The sequence below is a fragment of the Papaver somniferum genome, chromosome 6 (assembly GCF_003573695.1).
Source record: "Papaver somniferum cultivar HN1 chromosome 6, ASM357369v1, whole genome shotgun sequence".
NCBI classification, from domain to species: Eukaryota; Viridiplantae; Streptophyta; class Magnoliopsida; order Ranunculales; family Papaveraceae; genus Papaver; species Papaver somniferum.
In genome coordinates, this window is record NC_039363.1 from 98,224,405 (window position 1) to 98,243,252 (window position 18,848).

At 37.1% G+C, this 18,848-nt stretch overlaps 4 protein-coding genes and 2 non-coding genes across 8 annotated transcripts; 5 read left to right on the forward strand and 1 right to left on the reverse strand.

The window, feature by feature from the left end:
- The first annotated feature begins 911 nt into the window (after positions 1–911).
- Positions 912–4,231, forward strand: LOC113288534 (telomere repeat-binding factor 1-like). 2 transcript variants are annotated; one of them, XM_026537615.1, is made up of 8 exons: positions 913–1,104; positions 1,471–1,672; positions 1,856–2,097; positions 2,541–2,625; positions 2,739–2,822; positions 3,143–3,487; positions 3,628–3,707; positions 3,806–4,231. In XM_026537615.1, the coding sequence occupies exons 2-7, from the start codon at positions 1,523–1,525 to the stop codon at positions 3,670–3,672; spliced, it is 951 nt and encodes a 316-aa protein (XP_026393400.1). In that variant the 5' UTR covers positions 913–1,104; positions 1,471–1,522; the 3' UTR covers positions 3,673–3,707; positions 3,806–4,231. The 2 variants fall into 2 exon arrangements, with proteins under 2 accessions (XP_026393399.1, XP_026393400.1); XM_026537614.1 differs by lacking the exon at positions 3,628–3,707 and having other exon boundaries at positions 912–1,104; positions 3,806–4,193.
- Positions 4,232–4,580: 349 nt separating this feature from the next.
- Positions 4,581–12,201, forward strand: LOC113288533 (cingulin-like). Of its 2 annotated transcripts, XM_026537612.1 has the most exons (18): positions 4,581–4,823; positions 4,935–4,997; positions 5,549–5,642; positions 5,759–5,867; positions 5,963–6,001; positions 6,333–6,416; positions 6,509–6,570; positions 7,178–7,280; positions 8,293–8,442; positions 8,648–8,716; positions 8,810–8,866; positions 8,949–9,203; positions 10,057–10,137; positions 10,246–10,356; positions 10,480–10,550; positions 10,659–10,859; positions 11,298–11,391; positions 11,777–12,201. In XM_026537612.1, exons 2-18 carry the CDS (start codon positions 4,937–4,939, stop codon positions 12,080–12,082), a joined length of 1,947 nt encoding a protein of 648 aa, XP_026393397.1. In that variant the 5' UTR covers positions 4,581–4,823; positions 4,935–4,936; the 3' UTR covers positions 12,083–12,201. The 2 variants fall into 2 exon arrangements, with proteins under 2 accessions (XP_026393397.1, XP_026393398.1); XM_026537613.1 differs by lacking the exon at positions 4,581–4,823 and having other exon boundaries at positions 4,969–4,997; positions 5,764–5,867.
- Positions 12,202–13,066: 865 nt separating this feature from the next.
- On the forward strand, positions 13,067–15,734 carry LOC113288535 (F-box protein At3g12350-like). The gene is made up of 2 exons (XM_026537617.1): positions 13,067–14,159; positions 15,093–15,734. The coding sequence occupies exons 1-2, from the start codon at positions 13,188–13,190 to the stop codon at positions 15,558–15,560; spliced, it is 1,440 nt and encodes a 479-aa protein (XP_026393402.1). The 5' UTR covers positions 13,067–13,187; the 3' UTR covers positions 15,561–15,734.
- Positions 15,735–15,989: 255 nt separating this feature from the next.
- LOC113288536 (LIM domain-containing protein WLIM1-like) lies at positions 15,990–17,419 on the reverse strand. The gene is made up of 5 exons (XM_026537618.1): positions 17,108–17,419; positions 16,796–16,892; positions 16,666–16,709; positions 16,495–16,572; positions 15,990–16,399 (listed from the first exon to the last, which is right to left on the reverse strand). Exons 1-5 carry the CDS (start codon positions 17,240–17,242, stop codon positions 16,205–16,207), a joined length of 549 nt encoding a protein of 182 aa, XP_026393403.1. The 5' UTR covers positions 17,243–17,419; the 3' UTR covers positions 15,990–16,204.
- Positions 17,420–18,315: 896 nt separating this feature from the next.
- TRNAP-UGG lies at positions 18,316–18,387 on the forward strand. Its single transcript has one exon. It is a non-coding gene; the product is annotated as a tRNA-Pro (tRNA).
- A 122-nt stretch (positions 18,388–18,509) lies between these two features.
- On the forward strand, positions 18,510–18,581 carry TRNAP-CGG. Its single transcript has one exon. It is a non-coding gene; the product is annotated as a tRNA-Pro (tRNA).
- The last annotated feature ends 267 nt before the right edge of the window (positions 18,582–18,848 follow it).

Sequence of the window (18,848 nt, forward strand, 5' to 3'; positions counted from 1 at the left end):
GTGACAACGTCATCTTCTTCTTCCTTGACTTTGTACAACAATCATCACACATATTCAGGCCACACTCCATTTATGTATCTTCTGCAACATAACCATTCTCCATCTTGTCACCAGAAGCAACAACCAATTTCTCTTCTTTCATCTCCCAGCTCAATTACTTGCAACAAAACCTAATTTCTTCTTCAATTTCAGATCCAGGAAACCCATACACTCAAAATCATCGGAATCATTTAGGAGAAACCTTAATCTCCAAATCAATTTCAAATCGATTAACACCATCATCTCCAATAGTTGTTCAGCTCGAAACCCCTTTGATTTCTTCTCGGATTACGCCTGAATCTCTACATATTGTTCCACCATATCCCTATTCCTTCATCTGGTTAACCGATGAAATCATTCACTTTAATCTTCAATAAACTGATCAATCAAACCAGAAACATCTATTGATTCAACTAACCTATCGATTCAATTGAGTCGGCAAAATTTTTCTCTTGGCTGAAACAGAAGAGAGGAACAAAGAGGAGAGGAAGAAAGAGTGTCGGTGAAAACGATGTTTTCACTCTTTTAAGATAAGTGATGGGTTTATGGTAATTTGACCCGTTTTTTGACTAGGTAAACGACCATTGACTCAACTATGTGGGCCCAAAGGGTGAAAATAGACGGTAAGAGAATTTTAACAAGTTTGAAAAAAACGGAATTTCATGGATATCAAAAAACGGGGGTACTTTATCAAAATTCCCTATAAATATTCTTCCACTTGTTAAAATCGTGTGCTTATAAAATCGTTAGACGTTCCAGAGTCCAGACCCACGCAAGTGGCCTATTTTTGCACCATTTTTGCAAGTCTATCCACATGATTATCCCCACCGAGCCACGATGAAACCAAGAGTATATAGTATATGTTATTATGCCCTAATAGCCAAATTAGGTTGGACATTTGTGAGTCAAAAATAAAGCATTCACAGTAGACCTGGTTAATCTCCGAATTTGATTTCCGCCGCAGAAACCCACAAAGAGAGAGACACAGATAGCTGGACCGGATGATTGATCCAAAAACTTCCTCTAAATTATTGTTTCTAATCGACATCAGAATTATTATTTCAGGTGACTTTCAACAATATCATCAACAAATTTTCAGTTAGTTATTATGTGTTGAATTTTGAATGATTTGTATGTCAGGGAATTTTGGAATTGGATTTTCTAGGGTTCTTATTGTTATCAATCCATTTAATTGTCAGTTACTGTTGATCTGGTTATAGTTTAGGAATTAGGGCTTTGTATATGGGATTGAATTTCGATGATAGTCATGGATTTAGGGTTTGCATAGATTGTGAAACAAACATGGGTCGGTTGAATTTGTTTTATGTCTCCGTTTTTGGGAAATTCCGTTGTTTTTGAATTAGGGTTTGCTTAGATGATGTTGTTCTTGTGATTTATGTGTTTATATGATTTGGTGATGGGTTTATACAGGAATTAGGGTTAGCTTGGGGTTATTTTAGAGAGGTATCTAGGTTACACGTTGATGGGCGCTCCGAAGCAGAAGTGGACATCTGAAGAAGAAGCTGCCCTAAAAGCTGGGGTAGTTAAACATGGGGCAGGCAAATGGCGAACTATACTGAAAGATCCTCAATTCAGTGGCATCTTGTCTTTGCGCTCGAATGTGGATCTCAAGGTATTAACTCTTTTATAGTTGATGCTAGTTGTGGTTTTGCTATCAAGGAAAGTTAAAACATAGTTTTTTGGTTAAATTTTGGAAGTTCAGTTAGCTAGATTGTTAAGCTTGAATGGCAAATGGTTATCAATTTTCATAGACCAGATAGTGGGTACTAATGTGTTTGTTTTCGACTTTGGGTAGGACAAGTGGAGAAACATGAGCGTGACTGCGAATGGTTGGGGGTCACGGGAGAAAGCTAGGGTAGCACTCAAAAGGAGTCATCAGATGTATAAAAATGGCGACGATGATGATGATCATGATGGCGAAGATGATTTGGCCCTTAGTACAGTCGTTCAGAGTGACGAAGAAGTTTATGATGTTAAACCTCTTGCAATGACTAGTCAAAATTTGCAGATTAATGGTCCCAAAAAATCATTATCAAGGTTAGGTTCTTCTCCTCTATGGATTTTTTACATGTCAATTACTTAGTCTCAAATGATATCCATGGAAGGCTATGGAACCCTAGGTACAGATACTAATATCCATGGAAGGCTATGGAACCCTAGGTACAGATACTAATATGTGATCCACATCTGACGTATATCACAAACCCTAAAAGCAACTGGTTAGTAACATTCTATCATAGACATAACTAACATCTTTAATCAAATGAATTTCTATATGAGATACTGAATTTCATCTAAGTTGACCACAGATTCATGTAGAAATAAATATGTACAGGGTATGAACTTTCCTAGCATTTGACTTGTGAGCACCTGTTGATTATGTTTTTTGTTTTTCTTCTGGCGACTACCACTATTTGATACTGAGGATTTAAGCTACTTAACAATTAATGATTTTCTACCTATACGGACTTCTTCTGTAGGCTGGAGAATCTAATTTTAGAAGCAATAAGCAGTCTAAACGAGCCTACTGGGTCTAACAAGACTACTATTGGCATATTTATCGAGGTACTTCTATCTTTGTGTGCGTGCAAGCATCTTCAGAAGTTCTTCTTATTGGATGTGTACACTGTACAATTTTTCATCATAGTTGCTGAAATGTTACCAATGCTACACTGTAGGATCAATACGATGCACCTCCAAACTTCAAAAAGATCTTGTCAGCAAAATTAAAGTCGATGACAGCAAACAAGAAGTTAATCAAGGTACTTGAGTGATTCTCTCTTAACCTTGTACATTTGTGAAAAAAGTATTATCAAGTTGAAAGAAAATTTCTCCATATTTGCAGAACAGTTCTGATATAATATGGTTGGTGGAGTAATAAACTTTAAAATAAACCTTTCATTAGTGTCTGTCAGATTTACTGTGAGCTATTAGCTTTGTTATGATTCATATTGAAGCCCGATACCTTTGATTTTTCTAGTTTGTGCGGCCTTTGCTATAATGAAATATCTATTTCCTGCGTTGGTTGTTCCCGTTCCTGGCTTTTCATTGATATGTTGGAAACTGCATATGCTCTAAACAGGTAAAGCGCAAGTACAGAATTGCACCAAGACCACGTTTCCCCTCAGATGGGGGAAACCCTGGAATGCTGGGTCTTGAAGGAGTTGGGCAGAGAGACATTAAACCAGATATTACTGTACGTCCAACAAAAATCCAGGTCGATGCAGATTTGGCGAAAATGAGGAATATGACAGCAGAGGAGGCTGCTGCAGCTGCTGCTCGAGCAGTTGCAGAGGCAGAAGCTTCCATTGCAGAAGCTGAAGAGGCAGCAAGGGAGGCAGATGCAGCAGATGTTGATGCAGAGGAAGCTCAAGCTTTTGCTGAAGCTGCGTTGATGACTTTGAGAAACCGAAACGCATCGAAGATGGTATGCTTTTTTTTTTTTCCCCTGTTCTCCTGTGGATTTGTTATTGTTTCTTGGTGCCACCGAGCAACATAAATGTCACCTACTGCATTACGCATGTAACTTTGTTTGACCTGGGAAACTATGTTGCTTTGAATGATCAGAAAAGAGACATTGTGGATGCTACAAATAAAGTACAAATCAGATGATCACCTCCTTGGTTCCTCTTTCGCAAAAGTCTTAGGTGGGAAATTTGGGTGGGATGCTATAGTGCATCATACTTTGTATTCATGTTGAAATGTAGATATTTTTTTTTGACTTGTTTTCATTTTTATTTTGCAGGTAATACTGCATGTAGATGAGTCAGGCAGACGGAAGCCAGTCATGGATGCAAGCCTGCAACTTTTGAGCATGAAGGCTGAGTAACCCATTTCCTACGTTCCAGCTCATACATGCAGCTCTGCATCTTCTGGCGACATGTTCAACCGACAAATATAAGATTATTTTTGTTGTTGTAATAGTGGTCAGAGTAAGGTTTCCGTCATGCCAGTTATCATAACTACAACTATACTTTATGATCTTGTATCACTGCCATAAAAAAATCTCAAAAAGTTCCCTCGTGTACAAATAATGTACTTTCTATTTTTTTTTCATCTTAAATTATGGGTTCCGTTTGGAAGAGTCTTAATATACATGTTTGAACTAAGCTGTTCTACTTAGAAAAAGAAAAGAAAAGAAAAAAGAAATGGTGCATTATGGTCTTCTGTATATCATTTCGTCTCTCTTTGCTGTTTCATCCTGTTATCCTATTTTTTTTTTCTTTTGATAATATCCTGTTATCCTAATTCAGTACATGCAAATTGTATGCTGTACAGTGATTAAGCCAATTCTTCAATTTCTGTACGCAACTCTAACTAGTGTTGCACGTTAAGACTGATTCGGACGGTCAGTTGAGTTGTGGACTGTTAGTCCTATAGAAATCCAAGTGGGCGGGCGGCCCTTAAGTTTTTGGCTAATTAGCATCCTATCGTACCAATCCACATAAATAAATCAGGAGAAGGTCAAGGGATATTCCGTGCACCAAACGGCTGGTCAAAATCTGATGAACCCCAAATGATTAGGCAGACCAGACAGAGTGATAGACTTGTTCGGACGACGAGACCGAGACAACAGAGAGAGAGAGAAAAAACAGAGAAGAATCAGAAGATTAATAAGAGGAGAGAGACGATGGAGAAGAAGAACACAGGAACCGTCTTTTTCGTATCTCTCTCGCTCTTCTCCGAAATCAATCAGAATGGCTCTGAATTTCTCGTTTGTTAATTTTCAATTTAACCACCTTTCTGAATCCAATTTTTGTCAGGTAATATCATCAATTGGATCTAACAATTACTCTATTTTGTTCTCGAACCAATCTTTTTAGGGTTTCTTTACTGTTGTTATATTTGATTTAGCTGTGTTTTTGTAATTCTAGGTATGGAGGAAAGACTAAATAATAACGCGTCCTTGATTTCACGTATTCAACAGTTGGAACAAGGTACGCATTGCATTTTCGGAGAATTTATGCTTATAATTCAAACCTCGTTTTACTGTGGAACATGTTAGAAAAAACAATGCTCTTGATAAGATGATGTATGTTAGTGAAATTGAAATTTACTTGAATTAGTGCTTCTTGATAAAATCAGTAATCTCAGTTAGTTAATGAGAAGTTATTTTGACGTTTTAGATGTTTTCTTTATGTGGTTGGTATTATCATGGAAACAAGAATAGTAGATTGGCCTTTTACATTTGCATTTTGAGTTTATTGACAACAGAAAACTAATGCATAAATGAAGTTCATAAACAAAACAAAGAAATGGAAGGAGAAGGCTCCACCACCTCTACTCTTTAAACCATTGTTTTAAGAGCATTTTACAGCTGATAATTATATGGTTCCACCAGGTCTTTCATTGTTGTGTGCGTTCGACTGTTTCTTTTTTACTAGGTTCTTGCAAAAGGTTTTTTATATCTACATATATTAAGCTGTCTGAACTACTTCAGTATCTCTAGCTTTCGCCCTGACTTCTGTATATCCTTTTTTTTCTTCAGAGCGTGATGCACTGCACAAAGATATTGAGCAATTGTGCATGCAGCAATCTGGTCCTGGGTTTCTTGCCATAGCTACGCGATTACATTTCCAAAGGTCAGATACTTAACTTTGATTCGTTACTAATGCTTTTTCATTCCTTTTTATGTTACATGTGTAAGTTTTCGAATTAGATACAATGAGCTCTTAGTAGTTTAATTAAACGCTATTAGGACAGCTGGCTTGGAGCAGGATATCGAGAACTTGAGGAAGAAGTTACTTGCTTGCACAAGAGACAATCATAATCTTCAGGAGGAACTCTCAGAAGTTTACAAGATCAAAGTATGGTTATTCACTTTTCTTCAGACATAATGCTCCAAGTATTTAATTTTTTGATCTGACATCTTTTCTATTTGATTCTTTTCTGCTGATACTAGAACCAGTTGGCAGATCTACACAGTGCAGAGGCCTCAAAGGTAATACTCCATATCTATTTCTGGTAGAAGTGTTTCCATAAGAGCTCCCACCTTGTTTTTATCAATGGTGTTAAGGAATTGGATAAATGCCTTTCTAAAGCATCCTAGTCATGGTTCTTCCAAGTTTCAAACAAGATTTTAGGAAAACATATTTCATTAGGAACTCTGCTACTTAAAGATGTATTGGAGCAAGAAACTGTTGGATCTTTCTGTTTAACTCACTTTAAATTTAAATCTTAGATCCGGCCGATATTTCAAATATTGTCATATGCTTTAACAAAGTAGTCAACTTCTAATAATTTTGTTGATTCGTAATTCCATGTTATTTCAGCATTTAGAAGCTGAGAAGCAGCTTAAATTTTTCCAAGGTTGTGTAGCTTCTGCATTTGCTGAAAGGGATCACTCTATAATGGAGGTTTGACACTTACCTTAAGTTAAAATTTCTCACCCAGTGTTATTTTCGTCCCGCAAGGTCTTAACAAGATGCAACGTTCTTTGAAACAACAGGCTGAGAAGGCAAAGGAAACAGAGGAAGCCATGCTGCAGAAACTAAATGACTTGCAAGAGAGGTATTATTATCCAGCCAGTTTTGATTGATTACAAATATGACTGCTAAAAGTGGAAATAACCACCATACAGATATGTACCTTTTTCATTAGTAAAGAGATGAAAATTACTCCATGACATCTTTAATCTTTGTCATTACGATACTTTTGGCACACATTATATGAGGAAAGTCAACGAGCTTGATTAAGCTTATAGATATGTATAGTAGTAATTATTAATGAGTATATCAAGACTATAAGGAACAGTAATTGAGTGGGAGCACAACTGAATATTGTTGCAAAGTGGACCTGCGATATACGAGAAACTAAGCAGCGGGGTGATTTGGGCATTACTGTGTTATCCTCTATTATCTGCTTGGGGATTTCTTAAGGTATAACAGTTGATAAGTGGGCGAATTTTCTCAACACGTTAGAATATAATATTTTTCTGGTATCTGCAGGTTTTAGTACTGTTAGCTGTCTTACTTGTTTGTTATGAAGTCTTAGATGGTGGTGATGGAGACCACAGATCAGACCTTTTATTGTTATTATATGTAATTGCCATTACGCCTGATTATTGTGTTTGGTATTAACCTTCGCCGTTCTATGGGCAATTGGTTTTCTATAACAGAGTACAGGAGCTTACTTCAGAGGATCTTGAAGAAAAAAAACGTCACACAGACCTGCAAATTGAGTCAGTGAAGCTAAAAGAGCAGAATGAACTTTTTAAGCAGGTATTTGTTTACTTCATTTTATCTCGCGAAACGTAACTGCAGATGTAGGACAGTGTTTCTCATCCAATTGTTGGCAACTTGCAAGTACAGAAGTCATATGCAGTACATATTTCAGTCTATTGGCCTTGAAGAAAACATCTTTTTTTTTCTATTAGTAGTAGTAGTGTATTCCACTGTTGCGTTATTATTCATTTTACAAGAATTGATCCCAAATAATGTCCATGCAGCGTATGAGGTTTTTTCGCCTTTTGGGTGTTATGTTGGGTGTACAGATCAAATGATCATTTGAACTACTACATCTTAGACTGAATTGGGTTTTAGATTGCTGACTATTGCAGCTTATTGCGTTTCTATACAGATATGTCCATTTGAACGACATAAAAATTGTAGTCTATCCATATGTAACTTGTAATTGTAAAACAAAAATTCTTTGAGAACTGACAAGAAAATACAAATCTATGAATTAAGTCGTCTTGAAGGATTACTCTTATTTCTCTCAAATTTTGAGCAGCAGCCAACATGTAAAGTTGAGAATAGCTTTCGATGATGGTAACACTAAAGACTCAGATACAATTTGATATATATCACTCCGACCGTTTAAAACTTCTAAGAGCATGTCATCTTATACATTGTTTCTTTATTACTGGCATGCTGTGTTAATTTGCTAAAGGATATGCAGAAATTACCTTACACAGATTCATCATAGATTGAAGATATGTATTTGTAGTCATGACATGTTTGAGGTGGGCTATTCCTTAAGAAGGCCAAGATTCTTCAATAGAATGACGTTCTTTTTTGGTCCATTTTGCTAAATACTTTCTTAACTTATTTTTGAGCACCATATATTTGAACTACATTCCTTCTAGAGTGTAGTTAGTCCGTTCCATCCATGTTTTATCAATTTCATACTAGTCTCTTGGGACATCTTCGGGATAACATTACATCTGGGTTAAATTTTTCATAACTTCTATTCTACTGTTAATTCCAATGTACTAATTGTTCCTATTTCTAGGTTATTGACAAGTTCTTTGAGATTCGTCAAAGCTCTCTTGGGGTTCTTGATGATTGTGACTTCGAAAATAAATGCGAATATCTTTTGCGAGATGATCCAGAGATGTGGAGTTTTGATGAAGATAAGGAAGCCTCCACCTCCAGTTACATTGTAAGTTTCGAAGATTGTCTTATTCATGTAGGAAATTGAAAATGTCTTAGCAGCAAAACCTTGTAAATGTGATGTCACCCACACAGTAGTGGGATAATGAGTGTTATTGATATGTGACTGAGTAAAGAGATGGACTTTAGCAACTCTTCTTCTTCTTTTACAGTCTCCTTTCTTTACTTAAATGCGATGGGGTTTCATAATCCAGGTTATGTTAGAAAAAGAGCTGGAGTCATTGAACAATTCTGTGGGTAGTCTCCGAAATCAAGCTGCAATGGTACAATTCAATTATTTGTAGTACATGGGTATATATTGGTTTCAAATTTCTTTTTCATGGTCTGATTTTAGAATTGAATTAACCTTTATATAGGGATTGGATATTGAAGATCATCTGAAAAAGAAAGTTCGTGAATTGGAAAAAGAGAAGGTAAGAGAGTGGATGGTTTGGAAACTTAACCAGGTTCTTGTGGCATTGAATCTCATTACACTTTTATTAACTTGAATTGCAGATCCTCTTATATGATGCTATGAAGAGTCAGATACTGGAGTTGCGTCATTTCCATACTCAGAACAGATTTGAAGTCACGAGTTTCCTTGAGCAAGAGAAAAATCAGTTCAATTCAATACTTGATGCAGTACAAGAGAGGATACAGTTCCAGGCTAGCTTGATGAAAAGTTCTGAGCACGAACAGACAGTAGCGAAGTTAGATGACTTGGAATGTCGTGATGTTCATATAACTACGGATACCGGTTTGGTTCCTCAGGTTTGTGACCACCTGTATGCTTGGTATTCGTTGATTATTCTTTCTTTCCTTTTTACAGATGTCTTTTTGCCTTAAAAAAGTCGGGGTTCAGTTTCCATGTACTGGAGACTAAGACCTTAGATGAAGTCATCATCTTACTCCTGTCATACCTGCTAGAAACTTACTGTACTTCTTTTGCTTTGTGGTGATGAGTGATTAGCTAATGCGAATTCAGTAGATGTAATTATGTGGGGATGACTGTACAAAGATGACAGACATATTTTTCCATAATTTATGATATCTTTAGAATGTGCTGCATTCTTTCCTCCTTGATAGTATGCTAGTAGCCTCTTTGTTTGTTTTCTTCAGTAAGCTTGTAAAAGAATTACTTCATTCAGAGTTACATGATGCTTTTGTCTTGCACTTTATGTTGGCATGTGACTAATTTTGAGTTGTTGACTCTGAGGAACACATTAGACATACTTTACGTATAGGATTTAGAGAGTTTGAGATGGAAACACAAGAGGTGATTGTACGTATTATACAGAAGTCGAGGTGAAATTGCAAAAACGCACACGTGTTCTTACTTAATTTGAAGACATTTTTAAAAATATTCCTTGAAAGATCAATATTAATCTTCTGCAACATTCCATCTTACAATGAAGATTTCTACGTTTATAATTGGTTTAAGTGAGGAAGAATTCGCACTGATGTATGTAGGTACGCCATAGGTCTTCAGAGTTCAGACGTTTGTTCCTTAATGGAATGAGTTATTGATGATCCAGTCATTTGTGCATTGACTATTTTATGTCTCTTGTTTAACCGTTTCATTTGCTTGCTTCTAACTTCTCTCTAATCTGTTTTTGCTCTCCAGAGTCCGCCTGCCTTACCAAAAGCTCTGGGTGATGAAGTGGGTGACACCTCAGATGCCCTTGCACAGGCACTGCAAGAAAAGGTTGCTATACATCTCCCCATTACCATATTGGTCTTTGATTTATCTTTTTTAATGAATTTCTTAGAAATGTATATTGAATGTGGATGTGTATCGTGCATACAATTTCAGGTTAGTGCATTGTTGCTTCTGTCTCAGCAAGATGAAAGACAGTTATTGGAGAGGAATGTCAATGCAGCTTTACAAGAAAAGATGGATGAGCTGCAAAAGAACTTACTACAGGTAATTTTCTCCTTGTAAATGCCCATTTATAGAAATATACGATGGCACCGTTCCTCCACCACTTGAAGTAGTAGCTCATTGCAGCCCTTCCTACTAGGTCCTAATTAATCTGGTTTGTTCCAGGTGACAAACGAGAAGGTGAAAGCTCTTTTGGAGTTGGCACAACTAAGGCAGGAGTATCAAGTACTGCAAGAGTATGACTTCTTGACCATCAGTAATTGGCTTATTTCATTTACCTTTGTTTATTCTGGGTTATACCTCTGACATTGTTCTTACTTTTATATTGTCGTATTTTCATTCAGAGACATTATTCATGAAAGGAAACAAGGAAATCATTTAGCTGATACTGGGGAAAAGAACATTTCCACCCAGGAAAGAGAGGTGGGAAAATTGACAAACCTGCTGAAGAAAACATATCTTAGTCGTTGGGTGGGGAGACAAGACCCGAATGAAACCGGTGGTCAGACGAACAATAAGTCCAATAATTCCGTAGATTATGCAAGGTCTGTAGATTCTGTTGGACCTCTTTGCATTTTCTTCTTTACATTCCAACTTCATTGCATGATTACACATTCTTCTTTGCATGGCAACATCTTGGACTGAATAAATGTGCAACATTTCTAACTCTAATTTCGGATTAGTTTCCCGCAACTTGTTAGGGGCATCTTCCATTCCGAGTGTGCAAAAACAAGATAACATTACATACCGCTTCAAAAAAATATTCTTGCATTATGGGCTCCCTGCATGTGTTGGAGATCCTGCAACTAATTTGATGGACATGCATCTTAGTTTTTGACCTTCACGATCTATTTTCCAGAATTAGATCTTTTTGTTTTGGGATGATTCTTGATTGTTTGTGCATAATTACAGAGTAAGTATGGAACACACGTCTTGGAAACACCATACTAATTTTTTTTTTTTTTGCATCATCTATTGTGTAGGTTGAGGGTTGAAAATGCAACTCTTAAAGAAAGCATAGAAACTATGGAGCACTTAACGTCTTCGATACACAGGCTCCGTCTATCACTTGTTAAGGTTAGTGTTTCTTGAGCCATTATTTTACACTATGCTCGTTTCTTGAGCCATTATTTTAAACTATGCCAATCTTAGCCAGCGGGAATTTCTCCTTTTTCTCGGAATCATCTTGTTTGCATTTGGTTTCTCAAATTTAGACTTTTTCTGCTGTTTTGTTTCCCGAAAAAGACCCATTTCAGGAAAAAATTAGGGCAAGTATGGATTATGTAAATTTTTGTGGTTTCGCGGCAGCTAGTTCGTTTCCCATTTACAGGGAGTAGTATTTCCATACTTTGTCGCGTCCAGTCAATCATAGCTATCTTTACCTTATATAGCCTGTCTAGAGACTCCAAACTGCATTTTTATTATTGACATTGTTGCACATTTATTTTTATTTTTAAACCAGGCTAAAGATTCTTCAATATCGCTAGACCCAGTCACGGATACTATTCAAGCTCTAAACGACGTTATCAATGAGGCAAAGCTGATTAAAACAGCTCTTGGAAGTTCACTACCTGTTAGTTGGTCAAGCGAGGCGGAAAACGAAACTCAAATACCTGACATATCTGAAAGCAGCACAGATACCAGCAGTGAGAGACCTGACTTTGTCTCTACTTCCGGATTGGAGATGGTGGAGCTCTTAATACTGGCAGCTCAAACTCTAGTAGCAAACGTTAATCTGTTGTCAGTTTTACCATCCCAACATGAATAAGCCTTGTAATATATGTGCATAGTTTGTTATCCATTTGTTTCTCTGTTTGTATGCAAGTGTTTAACAAGATTATGTACATTCACCTACAAAGATCCAATCAAGTTTATATTTGTGAAAAATATCGAAGTGCCTTCTGAGTAGCCTACACATTTCAGGGAAACAAATATTGGTGTCAGATCACCATCTGTCCGACATCATATCGGATTGTCTTGAGATTTGTGCTGTTAAAAGTTTGACCTCATCTTTGGCTTTAAAGTCAACTGCTTCAAAATTTAGGGTTCAGCTATGTAGTCCATTTCGGCCGAAATTTCGGATTTCGGTCCAAGAAGACACGATTTTGTTAATTTCGGTCGGACGAGATTTTTGCAAAAATTTCGGCCGGAAACGCGTTTTTCGGTCGGAATTGATTTGTCTTGGCCGGATTTTTTTTTTCTTTTTAAATTGAGTGGACTAATCTCACGCTATGTAGTCGATTTCGGTCATTTCGGCCGAAATTTCGGCGAAATTCTGGATTTCGGTCCAAGAAGACACGATTTTGTTAATTTCGGTCGGAGGAAATCTTTGCGAAAATTTCGGCCGGAAACGCGTTTTTCGGTCGGAATTGATTTGTCTTGGCCGGATTTTTTTTTTCTTTTTAAATTGAGTGGACTAATCTCACGTACAAAAATTAAAAAGATTAATTCACTCATTAGTATTATTGCTTGTTGCTGTGTTTGAATTTCTTGAGCTAAAATTATTATTTGGTGTTGATGATGAGGAAGGTGAACAACCAGATTTACTAATACTACGTTTCTTTTAAGTGATTATCGATACGAGGATATAAAATATGAAACCGAGATTTTACCGAGATTTTAAAACGGAATTTCCCCGAGATAAAGTTGTACCAGTATCTCGGTGTCGACCCACACAATCCGAAATTGACTACCTTGGGGTTCAGTAATATCATAAATTCCCTACACCAAAAAGATTATTTCTGGTTCTGGACAAACAAAGGAAGAGAATCTAAAACAGAACTATACCATAATCCCAAAGGATCTATAATTCCTTAAAGCTCTCAACTTTGTTGTACTTCGACCTCAACCAAATCATCTTCTCATCAGCGACCATGACTTCTTCTTCTTCTGCTTCATCATCATCATCATCATCATCATCATTCACAGATTTCCCAGAAGATGTTCAGCTCTGTATCCTCTCCTACTTAGAACCACCAGAAATCACCTCATTTTCATGTACATCTAAACGATTTGCTTCTCTTTGTCAATCTGATAACAAACTATGGTTCTCAATGTGTGAAAGAAAATGGGGCTCAAATACTCACATCAAAAAATGGGGAAATGGGCAGATTCATTTCAAGCTTCTTTACAGAACCCTAAATCGATTTGAGAAACTGATTGGATTTTGGCGTAGAAGTGGACAACAAGGTAACAATACTAGTATTACTGCTGGTAATGGACTAATTGTTCCACCCCCTTTAGTTTTTTTTGAATGGGGTGAATCATTTATTACTGGTTCTAGGGTTTCACCTTGTAAATCAGGTACTTATAAAGTTATAAAGACTCCATTTTTATGGTTAGGGATTTCTAAAAGGGGTGAACCTTTGAATTTTCTTGACCCTGAATGTCGATTTGAATCTCCTGATGATTTTGTTAAGATAGCTGAGATGGGTGCATCTTCTTCTACTTCAGATGCAGATTTGATTAGTGTTAATATTAGTTTCATGGGTAGTAATCATGTTATTGTTGAGGAGAATCTGTTTGGTTATTCATATTCTTCTCCAGAAGGGAAGAAATTATTAGGATTTCGGAGAAGTCCTAGTTCTAATGATGATTTGGGGGTTGTTATAGAGGATGTGACTGGTTGGGAGAGTACATCTCCAGGAAGTTTGCCAGAACATCAAACATCAGAGATTTATCAGTATTTTGCGAATCGGACTAGTCCAGGAGGAGATAGGGCTTCTAGGAGGCAAAGGAGGAAAGATAAAGAACGTAATGGTAGGCGGAAATGGGATTCCCAGCATTTCGTAAAGATTGTAAATTGTGCTCCTACTTCTGGACGTCCCTTGCAGGGATTGTGGAAGGTATTTTTCTTTTACTTCCGTTCTTGGTTGTATTTATTGGTAGTTGATGCATTTATGGCGAAAGCTAATTATCAAGTTAGAAAACCCAAGAAAATTAGTATCCTGATTTTGTGTGTGGATAATTCGTCAATTTGGAAGCTCAGTGTGTTGTGGCAATAACTGCTTAGCCATTCATGAATCTAGCTTTTGATTTTTTTGTTAGTTGGGAGCTCCTGCATTCCTGGATGGCCCAATCTCTGAGTTTTACAAATCATATAATTGTTGTAGCTAGCTGCTAAACATCCGTACACCTTAGGAACAGTTCAATAGGATGAACTTGCTGGGTTGCAAATAAGTAGAACAAAAGAATGTCAGGGCTTTTAGTGTTTGGTTAGAGGATAAGCGGCTTTATACGTATCCATACATTAACAAAATGCTTGTAAGTCTAGAGAGAGTTTTGTTACTCAATATGCTTGCCACATATGATGCAGAACAGCAAGTTCATATTCTTTACGTCAAAATTAGATATCACATAGTACTGGTCAATACTCAGAATTTTATAAATGAGCATTATTTCGGGATGTCAATACTCAAACCTTGACAGTTTATATGATATAACTATCCATCAAATGCATCATCACCATCTATGTGTTATCGTCAATTGTAATGCTAGAATTTCTTTTTGGCTATGTGTCATTTTTGAAGTATTTTTCAAACATATTGGTTAGTTCACTATCAGATTTACAAAGCGGTGCCATGCAAAAACATATTTGCAAGTGTATGAGTTGATTCCTTGTTATATTTGCAAGTCTCTTTGTCATCGTTATATGTTTCCATATTTACAATATAACTTACTTGGATGGAGGGAGGTTGGGAAGAGTGAACCTGGGTAAACAGGATTTCTTAATAAGGATCTTCTGTGATGATCTCTAAACATCTTCTTCCCACCTTCAGGGAATCTGTGATGATATGAGCTTGGAATTTTATCTCGTGGCATACGATGACATTGGAGGTGTAACTTGCCGAAAGGTGGGTGATTCCGTTGAACCTTTCTCTGGCTATTCTCCAGTCTTCTGGACCTCAAATACTACGTTCATCGAGTCCCCATTGTCATGTGAAGAGGAATATTTATATGATAGTCGAATACATCTTCAGCCGCCCATTGTTAATCACATTTGCGACCACTCTCCTTTCATAGAAAATGAAGAGGTTTTGCGTATTCTGAACATCAATTCCAGTTACGATCTGGTTATTCCAGATCTTGCAGTATCTTCTGTCAACCCTAGGCAGGCAGAAGGTAGAATTTGGCAGTATGCTAGTGGGACTTTTGGGTTTGGGTTTCTTCGGAACAATTACATTATAGACATGAAGCATATTGTTTTGGATGGGCATCTACTTGATACAGCTGAATGTTGTAATTAATATTTACTATATTAGTTGCACATAACATTGATCATGTAGACTCAACTATTTGTTGATTTACGCCTTCCACGTTTTATTTAGTCAGTAAACTACCAGTCTGATCATTTCTTATGATTCTAGCATTTTTTTTATTAAACTGTTGAACATTTCTGGATGAAAGAAACTTATTCTGTATATCCTTTTGGTGCTTGCTTTTGATTTTACGTCAATATTCAATATGCTGTATAATATCCAATGTTGTTGGACATCATCCAAGTTTCCAGGAGCTCTTAAGTGTTTTTTTGTTGCAAGATGCAAACGGGTTTACGTGCCGAGTGTTGACCAGAGTGCACCTTACTTGCAGGAAGTTTTTTGTATTCAGTGGAGTTTAGGTATTAGTGAGTTATGGATCCAGCTCCTTGACAATCAGAAATTCAGGACCAATCCATGTAGAGAATCAGAAAATTCTTAACGGAGTTCAAACACTTACAGATGCAAGTACAAGAACGCAATGCAGTAATATCACAATCTTAAAAATTGAAACCGATTATCAATCATATGCACACAATAAGAAGAAACAGGAAACTCTAGGAGATGATAGATCACAACATTATGAACTGAGAAAATAAATCTTTTTTCTTTTTGCTTTTCTGTGAGAAGTGATTTCATGATTGAGCAGTGGCTTCTGTAGGATTTCCTTCAAGCTGGCTGTAATTTCCTTTCTCCTTGAATAGTTGGATGTGGTGGTGTTTGCAGTAGAGTTTTCCTTCGTGTGCTATGTAGTTAGATGGGCTAATCGTACATCCTCCATGTGTGCATTTGAAACAGCTCCTGTGATATGTGGTTCCATCTACTGCTACCTATTGACAGAAAACCAGGTTATTATAGAATCATCCAAAAAGTAGAATGAAAAATGTGTCTATTGAGTGCAGAAGTGGGGAATGGTTTTGTTTACCTTTTCAATTGGATACACGGTCTTCTTACATCCCAGACACTTTTCTCTGGTACCGGCAAACATATTTGCAACTTTGTTCTGTTTCAATGAAGGAAGTATATCCAATTACATCTAGGTATTGCATTACCCAATTAGAGTTGGAACAGTTTGGATTCAGAGCACTTATATTACCTCACTGTCAACAGGCTTCTCTGGTTTCACTACTTTTGGGGTTCCTGAAAGAGATTGGAAAAAAAGAAAGAAAGAGTAAGATGGGAACTGAGGCAATTCACATTTTAGAAGGTCATCACATTTCTTTTACCTTCGAAACTCTTGTCGAGACTACCAGTTCTTTTGAAGGTTTGATCAAAGTGAGGCCTGCAGTAGAGCACTCCTTCAAAGGAATTGAAGTTGCCGAGCTTCATAAAGAACAGAAGGAACAGCTCAGACAAAATATTATGAGGTAACGTAATTTGGAAACCACAAACTAGCAATGTATAATAGATTACGGCCGCATCCACCGGGTTCAGATTCATCCCTAAAATATTTTAGGAATGCATCAAATGTTTACAGATACAAATCAAATGTCTTACGATCCCACAAGATCGGTTGCAAATTAACGAATCAGCAATACCTTAAGGGTGCCTTTGCAGTGGTGGCATCGAAAGCAAGCCTTGTGATAAATACGGTTATCAGCGGCCAGCTTATCGACCAGATACACCGTTTTGTCGCAGGCTGTACATTTTTGGGTTGTTCCTGCAAATGCCATTGCTTCCCAACTCCACAATGAAACACCCGGAGAGAATGAAAGTAATTCAAACTTGAATCTCAGACTCTTCTTTCTTCTATCTCTCAAATTCTGTGTTGTGGAAAATGAAGAGAAAGAAAAGGATTTGAAAGAGAGAAGAAATAGGAGGAAAAGAAAATGTGGATTAAAGAGAATTGCGGAAAGACTAAAGAGGGAACTCAAAAATATAAAAAAAGTGGTGGTGCTGGCTTTCTTTTGTTAATTCATTCATTGTCTGTCCTCCACATTTCAAGCATCACTCACTTTTTACCCCACAACCAACTCAATATTATCTGGCTCTCTCCATCTATCTTTTCTTCTTCTCCACCTTTGGATTTGGTAATTGCCCATTGGCATTCCAGAAATCTAACCAAATATCTTACTGTGTGCGTGTTTTTTTCTTCTCTCTTAATCTGCGTTTGGATCTGACTCTCAAATTATATATGTTTTTTAATTTGAGTCAAATCTCACTTGGTTGAATTGACATTCCAAAAATCTAACCAAATACAATATCTCACACTGTGTTTATTTTTTTGCTGACTCGGTGTTGGATCTGACTCACCACGAGTCAGACGTAGAACCATATATTTTTTAGTTTGAGGCAGATCCAGCTTGTGATTTGACTCGCGTGACCCAAGCCATTGACCTGCATATTGTTATTGTTGAGTTTTTTTTTTTGATTGGGATTTACCACATTTGTAAATGGTCTCACCACCAAATAATTGGGGTACTAGAATCTGATATATTGCTGAAACAGTTATGTGGGGATTAAGCCAAAGTTATGGTGTAGGGTAGACAGATGCCGTTAGGTAGTGAATGGCTTGAGTAAAGTCATATTAAAGCAACCAAAATCCTACTCCACCATGATGGGACTGACGACATAACACATGTCATATGAGGGGTCGACATATTTCAGTCAATAAAGTCTTTTTTTTTTCGAATTTGGCCTATCAAAATTAATTCTGATTCAGGATGGCTTCATATCTTCAGTAAGATTGTGATCCAAAGGAGTTAGCAAGACCAACCAAAACAAGAATGCAAATTGACCACTTTGTGGGCATTTGGTCTAGTGGTATGATTCTCGCTTTGGGTGCGAGAGGTCCCGAGTTCGATTCTCGGAATGCCCCCAACCCTTCTTTTTTTAATTTCATTTTGCACCACAGCTAGCGGCTTACGGTTTTGGGTTTTTTACCCGGTGAGCCGACACAAATTGCTATAAGTAGCATCAATTCCACGATGCTGACACCAAGGGCGTTTGGTCTAGTGGTATGATTCTCGCTTCGGGTGCGAGAGGTCCCGAGTTCGATTCCCGGAACGCCCCAACCCTTTTTTTTCTTTTCCTGTAAACTAATCAACGGTGGCCATCCCATCTTCGCAATTCTTTTTTTTCTTATTAAAATAATTATCGGTAAATATTGGAAAACAACCGTTGAAAGCATTCTATTGTTTATTAATCTACTCGGAGAAATGAAAGGTTCAAGGCTTTCACTTAACATATATATTTCAAGTGCTGTTATTCAAAAATTCCTACAGCAAAAAAATCCGACAAACTTTGAAGCTCTATTGATGTTCTTAACATTTGTTGTAG